This window comes from Lagenorhynchus albirostris, chromosome 11 (assembly GCF_949774975.1).
Source record: "Lagenorhynchus albirostris chromosome 11, mLagAlb1.1, whole genome shotgun sequence".
NCBI lineage: Eukaryota > Metazoa > Chordata > Mammalia > Artiodactyla > Delphinidae > Lagenorhynchus > Lagenorhynchus albirostris.
The window spans coordinates 58,690,173-58,712,250 of NC_083105.1; the positions used below are offsets into that span (position 1 = coordinate 58,690,173).

Sequence of the window (22,078 nt, forward strand, 5' to 3'; positions counted from 1 at the left end):
ATATTATTATACATATCTTTCACTCTGTTGCTCTTTTTTCATGACATTTCAAGCTTTTTTTTTTTTAATAATTTTCTTTCTGTTTAAAGAAATTCCCTTAGCCATTCTTTTAGAGTAGGTCTGCTGGTGACTAATTCTCTTAGTTTTCCTTAATCTGAGAACATCTTGATTGTACCTTAATTTCTGAAGGATGTTTTTGCTGTGTTTTCTCATAGAGGGAACTTTTCACACCACCAAGCTGTTGATTCTGCCAGTCTCCTAGCCCATCCTCCAAGAATCGGCTCAAATGTGCTTTCTTTTCTGAAGCAGTCTGTGTCACTTTTTTTTTTTTTTTTTTTATCGTGGTGTGCGGGCCTCTCACTGTCGCGGTCTCTCCCATTGGGGAGCACAGGCTCCAGACACGGACGCTCAGTAGTTGTGGCTCACGGGCATAGCCGCTCCGCGGTATGTGGGATATTCCCAGACCGGGGCACGAACCCGTGTCCCCCGCATTGGCAGGAGGATTCTTAACCACTGCGCCACCAGGGAAGCCCTTTGTCACTCTTTGAACCCCAAACCAAAAGCAATCACTTTTACAGCTGGGATTTGTTCATTCCCCTGATAAAGCACCAGTCTTACAGGGTTTCATCTTGTTCTTTTTCCCACTAGACTGTGAACTTGAAAGCCAGGATCAGGTGTATTCACCTTTGGATCCCACAGGTACATTCATTAATATATCCAACTAACACAACAGTGTATTGATGCCTCCTACGTAGGAGTCACTGTGTTGGGCACTGGGTGTCAATTGGATGTGATTACCCAAAGACTAGGTATACAGAGGTGAATAAAGCGATGATAATAAGGGTCCCAGCGCTTACTGATCTTCACCAGTGCAGCATTAAGCACAGAGTAGCTGTTAATACTAACAATCTGGTAAATCTAGAGGCTAGTCCTTTTACTCTGCTGCCACTTTCTACTTCTTTGACCCCATGAGAAAACTTCCTGTGGAGTCCAGACATGCTGAACCCCGAGAAAGTTAGATGCTTCTTTGAGTCATTCAGAGGAGGAGGAAAGCTTCAGCCAGTGCTGGAACCTGAAGTCTCTGGAGGGTAAGGCCTGAGGAGGAGTACTGAGCACAAGCCCTGAGGGCCCTCCTGTTAGCCAGCAAAAGGAGAGCAGGTCTGGTGTCCCAAGGGGCTAATAGGAATGCTATTGATTACTTATGTACCAGCCTTGCTGGTCTAGGGGGCTGATGAAGTTACTTCGATGCCTCCTAGCTCAGTGGGAAACCAGGCTGATGGGGACTGACAAAAACAACACCCAAGATTTTTAGGGCAGTGAAAGTATTCTGTATGATACTGTAAATGTAGATATATGACGTTATACATTTGGTAAAACCCATAGAACTGTGCAATGCAAAGAGCTGAACCCTAATGTAAACTGTAGACCTAGGTAATAATAATACGTAACATTTAAATAATATAACAATCAAGTGTAACTAAGGTACCATACCAGTGGAAGATGTTAAAAATAGGGGAAACTGAGGGGTTGGGGGAGAGGGAATATTTGGGAACTCTGTACTTTCTCCTCAATTTTTCTATAAACCTAAAACTACTCTAAAAAATAAACTTTTTTTTTGGACTCTGCTTCTTGAGCCATTTTATTTTATTTATGTATTTGTTTTGGCTGTGCTGCATGGCTTGTGGGATCTTGGTTCCCCAACCAGGGATCAAACCCGTGCCCCGTGCAGTGGAAGCATGGAGTCCTAACCACTGGACTGCCAGAGAATTCCCAAAAATGAACTATTAATTAAAACAAAAAACCCATCATCCAAGAAGTGACAGCTAATGGGAATTGATGAACAGATAGAAGATGAGGACAGGAGCAAAGGTAGGAAGTCTGATTGGGGGGACCTGGCTTTGTCTTCATCCCTCTGTCATTCCTCAGTCCTGGAGACAAGCTCACCACCACTTTCCATCCCCCTACATATTTGCACAATCTCTCTTCCCTGTCATTCCCAAGGCACCAGAGTTGGAAATTCAAGGAATTTCAAGGAAAAGTAATTTTCATACTGAGGATGAGGATGACGCTGATTGTAGAACTGGAGGTTCAGTTATGGATGGTGAACTCAAGTCAGAAATGGGAGACTCTGGCAGGACCCAAAAACTTCTCTAAGCTGTCCAGAAGCAGTAGAGTCTTGAGGTTTCCTGTGGACTTAGGGTCCAAGAATTTCAGGCAATAGTGTTGGATACCTCTACATCTAGTTCTCCCAGTTTTAGGAATGTGTCCCTGTAGCTTTCTGAAGACTTAACTTCTCTTATTCTAGGGACTGATTTCTTTTTGCTTATTAGGGAGCCATCCTGGGACTGAGAGGAGTGAATAAGATAGGAGGAGGGACCCAAGACCCCTTCATTGACCCGTTCCCTTTGGTTGTGTTCCAAGGTGGGTTATGGCACCAGAGAGAAACCTTTATGCCACAATGATGTGTGGACTTTTGTACCAGTTTTAGGAGGCACCATATGCCATTGTTCCTTACTGTTCAGACTACAGTTTCTCACCTAGACCCCTGTATGAGAAATGAAGCCCTATTCCTATAGTTTTGATGTAGGCTTAGAAAGGGGTACTATCAAGGTAATGGATGCATTTAATTAGGGAATTGCACTGGAATTAATGTAAACACTGAAAAGTTGCTCTTATCTGGTCTGACTTCTGGTGGGTTCTATTGTCCTATTCCTCTACTTATTAAATCCATTGAATAAGAACTATTTTGGGCAACTTCCCTGGTGGTCCAGTGGTTAAGGCTCTGTGCTCCCAATGCAGGGGACTTGGGTTTGATCCCTGGTCAGGTAACTAGATCCCTCGTGCATGCGCAACTAAAAGATCCTGCATGCCACAACTAAAGACTCCATGTGCCACAACGAAGACCTGGCGTAGCCAAATAAATAAATAAAATATTTTGGGCAAAGTTACAGTTACCAAAGGGGAAACCGGGTGGGGGGAGGGATAAATTAGGAGTTTGGGATTAACAGATACACACTGCTATAGGTAAACTAGATGAACAACAAGGACCTATATATAGCACAGGGAACTATATTCAATATCTTGTAATAACCTATAATGAAAAAGAATCTGAGAAAGAATATATATATATATATATGAATCACTTTGCTGTACACCTGAAACTAACACAACATTGTAAATTGTAAATCAACTGTACTTCAATTAAAAAATAATAAAAATTTTTATGGGCTTCCCTGGTGGTGCAGTGGTTGAGAGTCCGCCTGCCGATGCAGGGGACACGGGTTCGTGCCCCGGTCCGGGAAGATCCCACATGCTGCTGAGCGGCTGGGCCCGTGAGCCATGGCCGCTGAGCCTGCACGTCCGGAGCCTGTGCTCCGCAATGGGAGAGGCCACGGCAGTGAGAGGCCTGCATACCGCAAAAAAAAAAATAATAATAATAGTAATAATAAAAATTTTTAAAGAACTATTTTGGGGTCTCCTACCCAGAAATCACTGGTATCCCTGCCTTTCACCTCTCACTTCCCCAGAAGACCCAGAGGAGTTTTTTCTCATCGAAGTTTAGGTCTAGAGAAATCCTTAGGATGAGAGGGATACGGGGCAGGAAAAGGGAGAAACCTGATTTCAGCATGGGGGCAAAGGTAAGGGCAAAGCCTGAACTAAGAAGAGGCAGATAAATATTTGTGAATGTTATGTCCACTGTTTTCAGAGGGGTCAACTGTTTTGTCTCGGGTAAAGAGAAGGTCAGATCTAGAAAGCAGTCATTCAGATCAGAGAAGCACAGAGGCAAAGGACATGTTCAGACCATCTCATTCCTCTGGCTTCTTTTTTTACCAGGAGCAGGTGAGTATCTCCCACAGCCTATAAGGTTTGATGTCCAGCGTGATTGAAATTTCCAAGGGCTAAGACACTTCCAAGCTCTGACCAGTCCTGGTGTCTCTTCATCCCAAACCTTTCCCCACTTCCCAATCTGAGCATTGCTTCTTTCCAGCAGGGCTGTTCTGCTGACCCAATGATCCAGGCTGTGCTGCTCCTTTGCTGTGTCTTGCTGTCCCAAGGGGCTGCCTTTCCAAGAAGGAAGGGGCCCTGAACTTCCAGCCATCTTTCACAGAAACTGGGCATCCTCTGAACGTGCTCTCCAACCAGATCCCTCTCCCAGATCCCCATACTTGCCGGGATCTCTTGCACACAGTCCCCTCCTTAGCCCCTCTCTCTGAGTACCTATCCAACTTAGCTCTGGAGGCGGCCCTGGAGGAGGTTGGTTGCACAACCAAGGCCCACATTCTGCAGCTTCAGCTTGTTAAGATGGGAGGAAAGGATACCACTGAAACCCTCATCCATGAGAGCAAAAAGCACAACAATAAGGAAGAAGAGATTGGTAATGCTAAGGTCATTCTGAAGGATCTGGGAGGATCCTTAGGGGAGCTTAGGCGGGTACAGCGCTGTTACCCTTCCTGAGGCATGTAGGCAGGAACATAAGTGGGTGCTCTACGAGACAGTGCAACTGATAGTTGAATTTGCTGAGAAGCTCCCTTCCACTGAGCTGGTAACAGAGTTAAAGATTTCTGTCATTAGTGTCACCCAGAAGTGCACGGATAAATCTTGGGAGCATTTGGAAGGAGTAGGCAAACGGCTGATGGAAAGCCCTGAGATTAAAGACTTCACAATGCCTATGGAAGATCAGATATACTTTGTCAAACATTCCACAACTATTCTGATGTGCCTTATACTGGGACTAATACAAAAACATTTCCAGACATTTTTTGGATAGGGAAGGCCTCCGAGGAATCCCATCTCCTGTCTCAAATGTCTCTGATAGGACTGTGTACAAGGACTGTGCACAACAGGTAGTTAGAAATGTTGAGACAGCTTAGGGCAGAAGTGTGCTATTCATTTGATCCCAGTGCTGAAAGACATGTGACCAGAGTCAGCTTTGCCCCCTCTCTTAATAGGTCCTAGCCCCTATTTTTTTCTCCCAATTTCTCTTTATTTCAGTTAAAAGATACTGTGGTTATATTATGCACTAGACATGAAGGATATTGTAATCTTTCCCCGTTCATCTACCTTTTACTTTCTAATTCCCCAACTGGATGCTATAGCTTGCTTGTGTTAATTTTTAAACTGAAAAGAGAAATTAAATGTTGCTTCTATATCAGAATCACTATTATTTGATCTCTCTTAATGGCGGGTCTCCGTGGCATTTTTTGGGGGGTGGGGCACTGTGCAAAATGGGATCTTAGTTCCCTGACCAAGGATCAAACCCAGGCCCACAGCATTGAAAGTACCGAGTCTTAACCACTGGACCACCAGGAACTTCCCTCCACGGCTTCTTTTGTGAGCTGGAGATGAAATGTGGCAGGAACATGTAGGAAGTGCCAATGTATTTTCAGGCTGAGTGTGTAACAAGGGGACAAGGTTTGAGCAGTCAATACAAATGGGCAAATAATTATAGAGGTCATATCCCTTGCTGATCATTGGGGAAAGCAACCATCTTTCCTCCTTATGGGACAGAGAACTGGGCAGAGTGGGTCTAGATCTACCAGAGCAGTTTCACTTCTCACTGACAGGATTGTGTGGTAATTTGGGGCCTCATACCTGCATGGAATGGGGCCCATGTAAAGCAGAGGAAGTCCCTGGTGATCTGGATAGGGAGACCAAGAAGAGCAATTGAGTCCCATTCCCTGGCCCCAAACTTAAAAGGAAGAGAGGCTGGGAGTTGATGGGTGAGATGTCCTCTAACTGAGCTCTGGATTCCTTCAGACCACAGCCCAAAGGAAACAGTTTGTGTGTTGTCTTCCACTCTAGTATAGTCAGATCCAGCTAGACATCACCAAGACCCACCATGACCTGCTCCTTTAGTGCCTCCTGCTGTACCCCGTGGTTGTCACTTCATGTGGTGCCCAGAAAAAGACCCTGGTGCCTTTTTCCTCATCTCTGGGGATCCAGCCACCCACAGCAGGCTCTTGGTTCTGCCAGACTCTGCTCCCAAAGTCCCTGGCTGGCCTCACCCACTTTGTACTCCACCAAGGGTGTCCCTGGAGCAGACTGATCATGAGACTGATTCCTAGACCCTGCAGCTTTGTCTTTATAGCCTGGAGGATGTGAAAGCCATGCAGGTTTTCTTCAATCAAATACATGCTGCCATGCTGCCACATGGACAGCAGCACAGGGAGGGGCCTCCCAGGGAGTGCCCTGGTCTCTGTTCCACAGCTCTTAGGCAGGGTTTAGCCTGATCCAGGGAGATAAAGATGTGCCTTCTCTACTCTACAATGTTAGTATGAGCAAGAGCAGCATATGTACAACGTGGTCCAGCTGTTGCCAGGACTGGGAATCTACTACGAAGTCAGGCATAGCTTTGTACTCTGCTGCTCAGAACTACAATAGACCCAAGGAGTGAGGCTGAGATGAGGCCACAGACCTAGGCTGCAGCCTTCGGATGATCATGCCCAGGTTATCAGGGGACCCAGTGGCTACTGGTGAGCTCTGTGCTTAAATCTGCAGCGAAATCTGGGGTTCAGCAGCTGAACCATTATTACCATGAAAAAGAGGCAAATACCCCTCTGTCAGAGACTAGGGAGGAGGGCTTGGAAGGCACCACAGATGTAAATCACCCAGGGGGACAAACAACAACCATGGCCTCGGAAGACAAGACTCCTGAAGTAAAGTCAGCTCCTACTCATTTCGGGCCTTATTCAAGGGCCATGACTTAGATACTTTTTGTAGGAATCTTCTGCTTTATATAAATAAAGAGATTATTCACAGAAGGAATTAAACTGAATTTAAAATTATCACCAACTCCCTTATCCTAAACTTCAGATATGGAATAGAATATTCAACTATGATTATGTCAGTCTGTCATTATTCATGGTAGTGAAGAGAATCCTCTTCCCTCAAAAACAAAACAAAACAGGCTTTTTCCCTTCATCATAAAATCATACGACTCCTTAAATCATATACATGCTTGCTTTATTCTGTTAGGCTCTGGGTACTGCAATAAATTGAGATTTCCCAAAGATCAGATGGCCCCAGGAGCAAGAATGCTGCCCAGGCCAGCAGGTCTTTCACAGATGTGCTAATCCACGTACTGAAAATCAGAGATGACAAGTCTTACCAGTCCTTGTTGAAATTCCAGGTGGTTGGAACGGGGATGATCCCTCTGATTAAGGTAGGGAAGAGGGACCTGGGGGTGTATTAAAATAGAGTCAATTACAATCTTAGGGGTTTTATGACTTCTCCCACAATTTTCAGACTACTGCAATCCAACAGAAATTTGAGAGATGATGGAAATGTTCTATATCTGTGCTGTCCAATATGGTGGACACGAGCCCTATGCGTCTACTGGGTGCTTGAAATGTGGGTGGTACAACTGAGAAACTGACTTTTCTTTCCAAGTTTTAAATTATTATTCATAGTTTTTATTGTTGGTATTACATGATAATGTCTCTAGGTGTTATGGACTGAATTGTGTCCCCCCTCAGAATTCATTAGTTGAAGCCCTAACCCACAACGTGACTATATGTGGGGAGAGGGCCTTTAAGGAGGTAGTTAAGGTTAAATGATATCATAAGAGTAAGATTCTAGGGACTTCCCTGGTGGCACAGTGGTTAAGAATCCACCTGCCAATGCAGGGGACAAGGGTTCAAGTCCTGGTCCAGGAAGATCCCACATGCCGCGGAGCAACTAAGCCCGTGCACCACAACTACTGAGCCCGCGTGCCTGGGGCCCACACTCCGCAACAAAAGAAGTCACTGCAATGAGAAGCCCGTGCACCAAAACGAAGAGTAGCCCTCCCTGCACCGCAGCTAGAGGAAGCCTGCACACAGCAACGAAGACCCAACGCAGCCAAAAATAAATAAATAAATAATAAAATTTAAACAACAACAAGAAAAAAAGAGTGGGATTCTAATCCAAGGGGACTGGTGTCATAAGAAGTGGAAAAGACACCAGAAATGCATAAACACAGAGGAAAGGCTATGTGTGGGAACAGCAAGACGGCAGCCATCTGCAAGCCAAGGAGAGATGTCTCAGGACTAACCGAACCTGCCAACACCTTGACCTTGGACTTGTAGCCTCCAGACCATGAGAAATAAATTCATTTTGTTAAAATCACCCAGTCTATGGTATTTTGTTATGGTGGCCCTGGCACACTAATACATTAAGTATGGGGTTTTTTTCACCTATTTTCTGGTATCCTGTGAGTTTACTCAATCTGAAAATTTTTTCTTCTTCATTCTTTTCTTAGTTTTTTTTTTTTTTTTTGGCTGCTCTGCGCAGCTTGTGAGATCTTAGTTTTCCGACCAGGAGTCAAACCCGGGCCCACGGCAGCGAAAGCACTGAGTCCTAACCATTGGACCGCCAGGGAAGTCCCAGTTTAGCTTTTTTAAAATTGTGGTAAAAAACACATAGCATAAAATATACCTTCTTAACCATTTCTAAGTGTACAGTTCAATAGTGTTAACTACCTTCACATTGTTGTGCAACCCATCTCCAGAACTTTCTCACCTTGAAAAACTGAAAATCTACCCATTAAACGACTCCCCATTTCCCCCTCCCCTCAGCCCCCAGCAACCATCCTTCTACTTTCTGTTTCTATAACTTTGACTACTCTAGATCTCTTCCTACTCATTGCAATTTGTCATCTCCGACTGAGATTCCTGCAGCAGCCATCCTGCTAGTCCTCCTCACTCTAATCTCCCCTCCTCCTAAGTCCACCTTCCACATTGCCTCTTGAGTTATCTTTCTAAAACATAGGTTTGATTCTATCACTCCCCTGTCCAGACAACCTGATGGTTCCCCACTACTTTCAAGACAGAGTCCAGAGCCTCTGTGTCTGGTCTTTGTCCAACCTTGGCAGCCTTAGGTCCATGCCACCCACATACCTACTTTACATTGAAGTCATCTTCATCTTGGACTACTTTCCATACTCCAAAAGCAGGCTTTTTCTCTCAATGGTTGGTCATGCCCGTCCCTCTACTAGAAGGCTCCAACCACACACACACATACCTCACCTGTCCTCCGGATAAACCTCTGCCTTCAAGACTCAGCTCAATTGTCACTCCTTTTGAAAAGTTGTCCCTGTTACCCTTTGAATCTATGGAGAAACTTTGGCAGTTGAGCTCTCTTCTTTCCACTGCTATAGCACAAATCCTCTGGTGTCACAGCACATTTCCTACTTCTCCCCCTAAATTGTGAGCTCCTAGAGTGTAAGGATCCTGCCTTACTCACTTTTAGATCTTTAGGATCCATTCAGTAATTTACACAATTAACAAATATATTTGGGGCAGCTGGAGAAGTGGCTAGAAGCACTTCCCGCCCTACCCTTACCCCACACTGCCACCTGTGCTTCCTAACCTTTAATGGTACAATGGTACAATAGCTGTGGTCAAATTTGAGCATACATCAGAATCACCTGTAGAGCTTGTTAAAACAGATTTCTGGAGAATTCCCTGGTGGTCCAGTGGTTAGGACTCCGTGCTTTCACTGCCAAGGGCCTGGGTTCGATCCCTGGTCAGGGAACTAAGATCCCAAAAGCCTGCGTGGAGTGGAAAAAACAAAACAAAACAAAACAAAACAAAACAATAACCCACACAGATTTCTGAGCTTATTCTGAGTACCTGATTTAGCAGGTCTGGGATGGGGCCTAAGAATTTACATTTCTAAGTTCCCAGGTGACGCTGAGGCTGGTGACGGTCTTGGGACCACACTTTGAGATCCACTACCCTATAGCCATCAGGGGGTATTGGTCTCATGTTTCTCCCCTCCTCATAATGATTTCATCTCTCCTGCCCGACTCCATGGCCTCTCTGCAGCCTCATTCTCACTCCCCAGCCTTTTGTTCAGTGGGAGTGATGGTTTAACCCAAAATCTTTTTTTTCTTTTTAAAGTATTTATTTATTTATTTATTTATTTATTTGACAGTGCCACGAGGCCTGCAGGATCTTAGTTCCCCAAGCAGGGATTGAACCCGCGCCCTCGGCAGTGAAAGCCCAGAGTCCTAACCACTGGACCACAGGGAATTCCCTAACCCACAATCTGACAGTCTGATTTCTTCCTTTTTAATCTTGTATGAGTAAAGTATTTTTTTACTTTTGTTTGCAATGAACATAATGTAAAAAAGTAAAGAAAAATTACCTATAGACCCACCTCATAGGGCTAGTTTATTAATATTTGGGTGTCCAACTATCCTTATAGAATTTTTCTATAACTGTAATATGCACATACATTTAAAAAATATTTATTTATTTATATTTTTGGCTGTGTCGGGTCTTCGTTGTGGCATGCAGGATCTGTTTTGTTGTGGCGCTCGGGCTTCTCTCTAGTTGGGCGTGCGGGCTTCCTCTCTCTAGTTGAGGCTTGCAGGCTCAGTAGCTGTGGTTCCAGGGCCTAGTTGCCCCACGGCACGTGGGATCTTAGTTCCCTGACCAGGGATCGAACCCGCATCCCTTGACTTGGAAGGCGGATTCTTTACCACTGAACCTCCAGGGAAGTCCCTGCACATATATTTTTAAGCAAAAATTGGACTTTACTCTTCATACTAACTTGAAGCCTGTGACATTTGTTTTGTGACTGGAAGTTTGTACCTCTTAATCCCCTTAACCTAATTTACCCATCCCCCCATCCTGGATTCATTCTTATTTTCCGGAAATAATTTCCCAGAAGTGGAATTTGTGGGTCAAAGGATATACACATTTTTGCTGTTGGTTGATCCATTAATATCTTCTCCTTTTTTTAATATCTTCTTTAAAATGAAAGAATTGGTTTTATTTTCTGGTAGTAAATGTAATATATCCATATTGCAAAAAAATCTGGACAATTTAAAAGAAAAAGCCCCCCAAATTTGATCACTCAGAGATCACTTCTGTTAATAATTTTTTGGCTGAGGTATAATTAACCTATAATAAAACAGGCAGATTTTAAACAGCAGTTCAATGTGCTTTGACACACAAAAAAACAGGAACTCACAGAGATAGATAGATACATAAATAGATACATAGATACATCACCAGGCCAAACAAGGTACAGAACATGTCCTACACTTTAGAAAGTTCCCAGTCAATCTCACTCCCCTGCCCTCCTCGTCTCCTATGACTCCCTCCCCATCTCCTATGACTCCCTCCACACATGCAAACATTGGTCTGATTTCTATCTGTGTAGTTGTGTTGCCTCTCTGTAACTTCACACACATGAAATCATAGAATATGTCTTTTGAGTTTGGCTTCTTCTGCTCAGCGTGTCTACGCTTTATCAATGTTCTCATGGGTATCAGTAGTTTATAGCTTTTTAATGCTAAGTTATATATCAGTTTGTGAATATACGACAGCTTTCTTAAAATTCGTGCACCTGTTAGTGGATATTTGGGTAGTTTCCAATTTGGGGCTATTATGGATAAATATGCTATGAACATTCTTGTCTTTTATGGGACATGTGTTATCATTTCTCTTCGGTAAATATTTAGAAGAAAAATTGCTAGGCAATAGGATGGGTATATATTTAACCGTATATACATATATATGTGTATGTGTGTATATATATATATACACATATAACTGCCAGTTTTCCAAAGTGATTGTACCAATGTATGAAAGTTCTACTTGATTCTCATCAACACTTGATATTATCTGTCTTTCTAATTTTAGCTATCCTAGTGGGTATCTCCTGGTGGTATTAATTTACATTCCTTTGATGACATGATATTGTACATCTTTTGATATGTTTATTGGCCACTGTTTTCTTTTGTGAAGTGAGTATCTGTTCAAGTCTTTTGTCCATTTATAAAATGGAATTGTTTGCTTATTTAATATTGTGTGTCTATATGCATATTGCATGTATCATACCACTGATGTAAATTATAGTGCCATACAGTCCTCCCTCGGTATCTGAGGGGGATTGCCTCCAGAACCCTCCCCCCATACCAAATCTGTGGATGCTCAGGTCCCTTATATAAAATGTCATAGTACAGTCGACCTTCCATACAGGTTCTGCATCCGTGGATACTGAGGCCAACTGTTTATCACTGACATAAATTTCACACATGTATCATATGTGATAGATATTCTTTGTCAGATATATATTTGCAAGTATTTTCCCCAGACCATGGCTTGTCTCTTCATTTTCTTAACAGCAGAAGTTTTCATTTTGAAGTCCAATTTATTGATCTTTAATTTTATGATTCATGCTTTTTTATTGTGGTAAAACATACATAACATAAAATCTACCATTTTAACCAATTCTAAGTGTATGTTTAGTGACATTAAGTACATTCACACTGTTGTTAATATCCATTCACTTTGTTAACATGTCAATCTCCAGAACTTTTTCATCATCTTCTCAAACTGAAATTCTGTACTCATTAACACTAACTCCCCATTCCTCTCTGTCCTCAGCCCCTAATAACCATTATTCTACTTTCTGTCTCTGAATTTGACTATTCTAAGTACTTCTTGTAAGTGGAATCATATAATATTTGTCCTTCTGTGTCTGGCTGATTTCATTTACTATAATGTCCTTAAGGTTCATTCATGTTATAGCATGTGTTCAAATTTCCTTCCTTTTTAAGGCTGAATAATGTTCCATTGTATGTGTATACCACATTTTGTTCACCTATTTGTGAGGGACATTTAGGTTGTGTGAAATGGCCTTTCATTATGATTTTGATTAGCATTTCCCTAATGATTAATAATATTGGGCATCTTTTCATGTGCTAACTGGCCATTTGTACGTCTTCTTTGGAAAAACGTCTATTCAAGTCCCTTGCCCTTTTTGGGGGGGCAGGGGAGTGGGCTGTGCCGCGAGGCTTGTGGGATCTTAGTTCCCTGACCAGGGGTCCAATCCAGGGCCCACTGTGGTTAGCAATCACAGTGAGAGTGCCAAGTCCTAACCACTGGACAGCCAGGGAATTCCCTTTTGACCACTTTTAAATTGAATTGTTTGTTTGTTGTTAAGTTGTAGGAATTCTTTATATAGTCTGCATATTAACCCCCATCAGCTATATGATATGCAAAGATTTTCTCGCATTCTGTGGGTTACTTTTTCACTCTGTTGTTAGTGTCCTTTGATGCACAAAAGTTTTAAAAGTTAATTAATTTAAAGTTTTTAATGAAGTCCAACTTATTTTTTCTTTTGTTGCCTGTGCTTTTAGTGTCATATGCAATAAATCACTGCCAAATGCAATGTCATGAGGATTTTTTTCCTATGTTTTCTTCTAAGAAACTGTTTTAGCTCATGTTCAGGTCTTTGATCCATTTTGAGTTAATTTTTGTTTTTTTTTTTTTTTTTGCAGTACGCGGGCCTCTCACTGTTGCGGCCTCTCCCGTTGCGGAGCACAGGCTCCGGACGCGCAGGCTCAGCGGCCATGGCTCACGGGCGCAGCTGCTCCGCGGCATGTGGGATCTTCCCGGACCGGGGCACGAACCCGCGTCCCCTGCATTGGCAGGCGGACTCTCAACCACTGCGCCACCAGGGAAGCCTTTCTCAGTTTATTTTTTAAGTTGAAACTATGTTTTGTTTTTCTTGTTGATTTTTATAAGTTCCCAATATGTTAAGCAATGTTAAGCAAAGTCTCTCATCCACTTATCTGTTAGGGCTAAACTAGAATTATTTTCAGGAAATGCTTTCATTTGCTGAAGCATATTCTCTCGGGAGGCAAGGCTTCTTTAGTTGTGTGTCCTCGTTTGTATCTTCATTTTTTAAAAAAATAAATTTATTTATTTATTTATTTTTGGCTGTATTTGGGTCTTCGTTGCTGCGCGCGGGCTTTCTCTAGTTGCAGTGAGCAGGGGCTACTCTTCTTTGCGGTACACAGGCTTCTCATTGCGGTGGCTTCTCTGGCTGCGGAGCACGGGCTCTAGGTGCGCGGGCTTCAGTACTTGGGGCTCGCGGGCTCCAGAGCGCAGGCTCAGTAGTTGTGGCGCACGGGCTTAGTTGCTCCGCGGCAGGTGGGATCTTCCCGGACCAGGGCTCCAACCCGTGTCCCCTGCATTGGCAGGCGGATTCTTAACCACTGTGCCACCAAGGTAGTCCCAGTATCTTCATTTTTAAGAAGAGGAATTATTCTCTCACTGCAGCTCAGCTGCTTACAAAAGCATGCAAGTGTGGCTTTGACTGGCTTTGCAGAATGACTCCTGTGAGGTACTTGTCATTATGTGTAGTACCATACTGTTATGATTACTGTAGCTTTTTTTTTTTTCAGGAACCACTTCAGTCTTATTTTATTGACTTCTTTTTGATCATCAAAATTGTTTTCATCTTTGTAGTGATGTAGCTTTGTAATATATTTTCAAATCAGAAAGCAAGTCCTCCAAGTTTGTTTTCTTTTTCAAGATTGTTTCAGCTATTCAGTGTCTCTTGAAATTTCATGTGAATTTTAGGATGGATTTTCTGTTTTTGCAAAAAACATTACTGGGATTTTGGAAGAGATTGCATTAGATTTGTTAGTCTCTTTGGGTAGTATTGACATCTTAACAATGTTAAGTCTTCCAATCTATGGGTGTGATGTCTTTCCATTTATTTATGCCTTCTTTAATTTCTTTCAGCAATGTTTTGTAGTTTTCAATGTATAAGTCTTTTGCCACCTTGGTTAAGTTTATTCCTAAGTATTTTATGCTTTTTGATGCTGTTGTAAAAAAATTGTTTTCTTTCTTTATTTCGTTTTTCATATTTTTCACTGTTAGTGTATAGACATGCAGCTAATTTGGGGTGTTGATTTTTTATCCTGCAACTTTGCTTAATTTGCTTATTAATTCTAGCAGGGGTGTGTGTGTGTGTGTGTGTGTGTGTGTGTTGTGAATATTTAGGGTTTTCTACATATATGATCACGTCTTCTGCAAACAGAGATAATTTTGCTTTTTCCTTTCCAATCTGCATGTCTTTTTTTTTCTTGCCTAATTGCTCAACACTATGTTGAATAAAAGTGTTGAAAGCAAACATCTTTGTCTTGTTCCTGATCTTAGAGGAAAAGCTTTCAGTCTTTTACCATTGAATATGATGTTAGCTGTGGGTTTTTCATTTATGACCTTTATTATTAAGATAGTTTCTTCCTATTTCTATTTTATTGATGTAAAATGCTTTTCTACATCAATTGAGATGATCATGCGATTTTTCTCTTTCATTCTGTTAATGTGGTGAATTACACTGATTGATTTTCATATATTGAACCACTCTTACATTCTAGAAATAAATCCCACTTTGCCATGGTGTATAATCCTTTTAATATGCTACCAAATTCAATTTGCTAGTATTTTGCATTAATATTCTCATGAGGTATAGGTCTGTAGTTTTCTTTCCTTGTAGGGTCATTGTCTAGCTTTGATATCAGGGTAATGCTGGTCTCGTAGAATTAGTTAGACATGTTCCCTCTTCTTTGATATTTTAGAAGAGTCTGAGAAGGACTGGTATTAATTCTTCTTCAAATGTTTGGTAGGAAAAAAAAGAATATAAAAAATAAAAACTAAACTAAAAAAACCCACAAATGTTTGGTAGAATTCACCAATAAGACTGTTTTGTCCAGGACTTTTCTTTATTGGGAAATTTTTGATTACTGACTCAATCTCCTTACTAATTATAGGTCTATTCATATTTTCTATTACTTCATGATTCAGTCTTGGTAGGTTGTATGTTTCTAAGAATTTGTCTATTTCATCTAGATTATCCAATTTATTGTCATACACCTATTCATAGTACTCTCAAAATCCTTTTTGTTTCTGTAAAACAAATAGTAATATCCCCACTTTCATTTATTCTTTTTATTGAGATGTAATTGACATATTATATTAGTTTCCTTGGTGGGAATGTAAACTGGTGCAGCCACTGTAAAAAACAGTATGGAAGTTCCTCAAAAAATTGGGATTTTCTACATAAACAATCATGTTTCTAAATAAATACCGTTCTAATTTCCTTTCTATTTTTTATGCAATTAATTTTTTATTATTTCCTCATTACAGTACTTAGGACTTCCAGTACAATGCTGAAAAAGTGATGAGTAGATATTCTTGCTTTTTGATAGATCTTAGGAAAAAAGGGTTAAATATTTTATCCTTTGTTATGTTACTCCACAGAAATGGTATAGTCCTAGGTAGGATTCCCTAGGGATTTAGCAACCAGTAACTTCAGGTAGTGTTGGACCGCTTTGCACCTAGTTCTTGCTTCCTACAATTTTGGTAGTGCATCCTTACAGACCTACCCCTCTTCTTTCTTCTGTCTGCTGTTAGTTGTCAGGGACCGCTGCTGGGAACTGAGGGAAATGAAATAGAGGGAAGGACTCTGGACCCCTCCCTCTGGCCTGTTCCTTTTGGTTGTCTGTCAGAAATGAGTGACAGCAACTACTGAGCCCATGCGCCACAACTACTGAAGCCCGTGCACCTAGAGCCCGTGCTCCTCAACAAGAGAAGCCACCGCAATGAAAAGCCCTCGTACCGCAACAAAGAGTAGCCCCCGCTCGCCGCAACTAAAAGAAAGCCCGCGTGCAGCAACGAGGACCCAACGCAGCCAAAAATAAGTAAATAAATTATTTTTAAAAAAGAAATGAGTGACAGCACCAAAGAAACTTTTTACCATAACAATATGTAGGAACCTGTACCAGTTTCAGAAGGCATCAGATACCTTCTTCCCCTAATTTTTGGACTGCAGTTATGCTAAACCCTAGATGAAGCCCAATGTTTGGAGTTTTGGTTAGATATGGAAAGAGTTACCACCCAGCTGATGAACACATTTTATTTGTGTTTTGCATTGGAATTAGAAAAGTGAGAAGTAGAAGTTGTACCGATTTCATTTAACTTACCAATATTTTCAGTTTCCCTGGACTTTCACCCAATGTGTACTTTTAATAAGAACTTATTAAACGTTTTGGGGGTCTCTTGCCAATCGTCATCAGCGTTTTTGCCTTACCTCTTCTCCCTTTCAGAAGATACAGGGGAACTTCTCCTCATCTCATGTATAGGTCCAGGGTAAAACCTTAGGACAATAGGGATATGGGGCAGGACTAGTAGGGTCAAAAAGGGAAAAGGCCTATTTGTCAGTATAGGACAAAGGTGAGGAGGACAAAGTCTGGGCTGGAGAGAGATGAATAAATATTTGCAAATGCTATGTCCTTCATTGTTTTGGACACTATCAGCATTCTGGCATCCTCGTGATTCTGGCTGGGGCAAAGGAGAAAGTGGGATACAACAAAAAAAATCAGAACAGTCATTCCAGCCATGAAGATACCAAAGCAAAGGAGATTTTTGGACTTTCTTGTTCCTCTGGTTTGTTTCTTCCTCAAAACAGTGAGGATCTCCCATAACCTTTAATAGTGGGCCTGAGGTATGCCCAGGTAACCAAAGTCTCTAAGGGCCAAGACACTTCCTAGTTCTGACCAGTCTTAGTATCTCTTCATCCCAAGCCTTTCCCCACTTCCCAATCTGAGCACTGCTTCTTTCCAGCAGGGCTGTTCTGCTGACCCACCATGATCCAGGCTGTACTGCTCCTTTGCTGCATCTTACTGTCCCCATTGGCTGTCTTTCCAAGAAATACCCAGGAAGGAGTTCTGACTTTCCAGCTGTTTTTCATAGAAACTGGGCATCCTCTGAACATGCTCTCCAACCAGATCCCTCTCCCAGATTCCAAGACCTGCAAGGTTCTCTTATGTACGGCCCCATCCTTAGCCCCTCTATTTGAGTACCTATCCAACTTAGTTCTGGAGGTGGCCCAGGAGGAGGATGTCGGCCCAGCTGAGGCCCACATTCTGTAGCTTCAGCTTGTTAAGATGGGAGGAAAGGACACCACTTAAACCCTCATCCATGAGAGAGAGCAAAAAGCACAATGAGGAAGAAGGCATTGGCAATGCTAAAGTCATTCTGAGGGATCTTGGGGGACCCACAGGGAGGCTTGGATAAATCCAAAACTCAGCTACTCACCCTGAGGAATGTATTAACGATGGCAAATATGCCCACTGGGGTGGCTGGTCTGCCAGTTAGCTTGGATGGTGATTGAGTTTGCTGAGAAGCCATTCCCCATGATGCTGGTGACACAATTCAGAGCTTTTGCTATCAACATCCCCTAGAACTGCGGGTATGAGTCTTGGGAACATGTTGGAGAATTAGGTAAAAAGCTGAAGACACCCCCAAGTTAAGAGCCTCTCAGTGTCTATGGATGATGACAATATAATTTATCAAATGTTCCACAGTTATTCTGAAGTGCTTTATGGGGAAATTTATTTAGGAACTTGTCCAGATTCTTTACTTCAGATATTCAGTGCCACCTAGGTGACAAGTCTGCTTTCCCAGGACTACTTTCAAGGATGGGACACAGTAGGTAGGCAGAAATGTTGGACACCACTTAGGATAGGTATATGCTCTTTATTTCATCCCAGTGCTAAAAGACACAGGTGACTGGTGTTAGCCTTGCTTTTCTCCACTTAGTAGCTCTCAGTCCTTATTTCACATTCCATTTTCCATTTTTTCTTTCAGTTATCATATACTGTACCTGTAATATGTCTAAGCATGAGAAGCATTTTAACTTTCTTTTTCTGTTTTTATAATTTTTATTGACGTATAGTTGATTTACAATGTTGTTAGTTTCAGGTGTACAGCAAACTGATTCAGTTATACTTATAGCTGTTTTTAGATTCTTTTCCATTGTAGGTTATTAAAATTTCTAATCATCTTATTTCTACTCTGTGCCCACTAAGCTAATAGTCTCTTACAAGCTCTTATCAAACTCCACTCCACCCTTTCCTACTACCCTCTCTTTATAAGTTCTCATTCTTCAAAGTCATTACAAAAAAGCATCAAAGTTATGAAAAGTAAACACAGGACTCAATGGTTCCTAACACTTTTTTTCCTGAACTTTGTCGATGCGTTGTAGAGCACAAAGTGTTACAAAGATCAAATGACTTAGAAATTATTCTTTTGAAATCTTGAATTGCTTCTAGGAGGTATATGATTTCAATCCTCCAAATGAATTCCCAGGCACCATTGAAGCTGACTTGCCCTAATGAAGTGTTAAAAACTAAATAGATAGGTTGCTTACACTTCTGTATGCCCATTTTGTTTCTTTGTTCATTTGTTTTTCTATTCTCTTCTTTTAAAAAATGATAATTTTATCTTTGGAATGCACGCAAAGAAACTTCATCATATTCTTTCTATTCTCCAGTCCCTCATATTTCCCTCCACATGTTGAAAAGTGTGCTATTGAAAACATTAGCTAGATAGAAAGACAGAGAAATAGATACATAGACAGATTGATTTTTTTATTGATAATTACATTTATAATTCAAGGAAACTTCAAATGTTCAGAACATTTACAATCTGATGAAAGCTTAAAGACACTTATTGTTAACTAATAAAAATGGCTAAGCAATGATATCACAAATCTGTGATCCATTATTATATCCATTAGAATGACTGGATTAGTAAAAGAAACAAGTGGAAGTTGGGTGGATTATACTGGAGCTCAATCTCTCTCAGCATAGAGAACAGCTGATGGATAAACAATTGTTATCCACAATGGATGAGTCCAGCAGATTCTTATGGGCTGCATAACGTTATTTCTATCTTTGGAAAGGGAAGTTAAAAATAAGGCAAAACTACAGAATAGAAACACGTAGAAGCATTTTAACTTTTTTCTCATTCATCTACCTTGTACTAAATCTCCAATGAGACACTGAATCTTGCTAATTTAATTTTTTTTTTGCTAATTTAATTTTTAAACTGAAAAGAGAATCATAGATACCTAACCTCTTCTGATTCTGGGTTTCCCAGCTTCTATCATGAGCTGGAGTGTGAAAGTGACAGGGACCGGCAGGAAATGCCAAAGAACAGAGTTTTTAGGTATTGAGGTCCAGTGTGTGACAAGGGGACAAGGTTTGAGAAGCCAGTACAAATGGACAAATATTTGCAGAGATTACATCTCTTACTGATAATAGGGGAAAGCCAATATCTACTTTCTTCACCCGACAGAGGAGTAGGCAGAACAGGATCGAGGAGCTACCAAATCTATCAAAGCCGTATTACTTCTTAATCACCAGACTTTGTGGTAATTTGGGGCTCCCTATTAAATGGGTGGAAATCAGGCAGAGGAAGACCTGAAGATGGAGAAGGTCAAGAGGGAACAATTGGGTTGCATTTCCTGTTTCTCAGTCCTTTAGCTAAAAAGAACAGAAGTTTGGAGGTGATAGATGAGGTTCTTCTCCCTGAGTCCTGGGCTCCTTTTGGACCACAGTCCTTACGGAAACGGTTTGTATGTTTCTGGTTTCTCCCGTCTCCAGTGCACTCTGCTCCGGACATGCGTGGTCTCAGACTCATCATGGTACCAGCTGAGCTACTTCTTTGCTGCTTCCTGCTGCACGCTGTGGATGCCATTCCATATGGAAACCAGACAAACGTCTTGGTGCATCTTCACTCATCCTTGGGATCCTGGCTACCTTCCTCAGCCCCATTGTCTTGCCGGGCCCTGCTCCCCAAATCCCTGCCTGGCTTCACCCACATGGCCCTTCTCCCCAAGTTCCTGGTAGGCCTGCCCCTGATGATTGCCTTGGAGAAAGCTGGCTGTCAAGCTGATGTACGGGTCCTGCAGCTTCAGCTCTACCGCCAGGGGAGTGTAAAGGCGACACAGATCCTCATCAGACATCTTCAAGAGCTCGAGAAAAGCAGAAGCACAGGGACGGGAGTGTCAGTGGATGCCCTGGCCTCTGCTCTGCAGCTGTTGGCCAGGGAGCACCCAGACCCAGAGAGGGCCCGACGATCCCTCTCCATCAAGGACTGTGAGCAGGAGCAGGAGCAGAGTGTGCACAATGTAGTCCAGCTGTTGCCAGGAGTGGGAACCTTCTACAACCTGGGCACAGCATTGTATTATGCTGTTCAGAACTGCTCGGACAAGGCCAAGGAACGAGGCCGAGACGGGGTCATAGATCTGGGTTATGAACTTCTGATGGCCATGGCTGGATTGTCAGGGGGGCCCACGGGAGTAATGATCAGTACTTCACTTAAACCTATAGTGAAGGCTGGGGTTCAGCGGGTGATCCAGTATTATAATGAGAGAGAGGTGAACAGCCCTCCACCAGAGACCAGCAAGGAGGTCTTGGGGGGCACCTCAAATTGAGTCACCTGGAAGAAACAACTACCATGGCCCCTTTGGTATCAGTAGTAAGTTCAGTTCCTTACTGGCAGTGGACCTTACTCTATGACTATGGCTTAGATCCTAGGGATGGGAATACTACTGAGATATAAAAGAAGGTGGTATGGAATTCCTTGGCTGTCCGGTGGTTAGGACTCCACTCTTTCACTGCCCAAGGGGCCAGGTTCAATCCCTGGTCGGGGAACTAAGATCCCCGTAAGCTGCGCAGCAATCAATCAATTATAAAAGAAGTGGTGGGACTTCCCTGGCGGCCCAGTGGTTAAGAATCCACACTTCCACTGCAGGGGGTGCGGGTTTGATCCCTGGTGGGGAAACTAAGATCCTGCATGCCAGCTCAGTGCAGCCAAAAAAAAAAAAAAAGGTGGTAAACATGATGACTGGATCTAATATTCTGACAAGTTGTACGTGTGTGTTCAAAATCCAAATCTCTGATTTTTTTTATCAAGGAGGAAGGCAGTACTGTAAAATGTAGAAATTTTAAAGTTTGTGGTTTGGAATCAGAGGATTTGGCTTTGAATCCAGGCTCCACTTGTTAGAGCTTCAGCGACCATTGACTAGTACCTTCTTTCTCCAAACTCAGTTTTTTAAATTTCTAAAGAATAGTGATATGCAATGGGTTTCGTGGAAATTAAAAACGGTACGGTGTCCTAATGCTTAGCACGGTACCAACAATAAATAGGCTTTTGTGGGTTTTGTTGTTATTACTTAAGCCCTCCCCTTCCTGTCCCAATATGTCGAAATTCCGTCTCGCTTGTTAGCTCAGCGCCTCCAAGGTCCTGAGCCAGTCTCGGTTCCGCTGCGTCTGTGCGGGTTCTCGGAAATCAGCTGTTTCAGTCTTGAGCTCTTCTGTTCATTGGATTCCTCCCTCCGCAGATACGGGGCAGGGCTTACTTGAGCTTTCCTACCAATCGCTGCAGTTAGAGGTGTGGTTTCAGCTCCGCTTGTCCCGCCTCGCGGAGAAGGAGGAGTTGTG

At 42.3% G+C, this 22,078-nt stretch overlaps 2 protein-coding genes across 2 annotated transcripts; both read left to right on the forward strand.

Annotated features, from left to right (window-relative positions):
* The first annotated feature begins 3,314 nt into the window (after window positions 1-3,314).
* LOC132529411 (apolipoprotein F-like) lies at window positions 3,315-5,136 on the forward strand. Its single transcript, XM_060165849.1, is given in 3 exon segments — window positions 3,315-4,070; window positions 4,073-4,439; window positions 4,441-5,136. Coding segments are annotated over 3 exon segments (756 nt in total). The 5' UTR covers window positions 3,315-4,009; the 3' UTR covers window positions 4,769-5,136.
* Window positions 5,137-20,244: 15,108 nt separating this feature from the next.
* APOF (apolipoprotein F) lies at window positions 20,245-21,552 on the forward strand. Its single transcript, XM_060166031.1, is given in 2 exon segments — window positions 20,245-21,061; window positions 21,064-21,552. Coding segments are annotated over 2 exon segments (942 nt in total). The 5' UTR covers window positions 20,245-20,253; the 3' UTR covers window positions 21,198-21,552.
* Window positions 21,553-22,078: the final 526 nt, after the last annotated feature.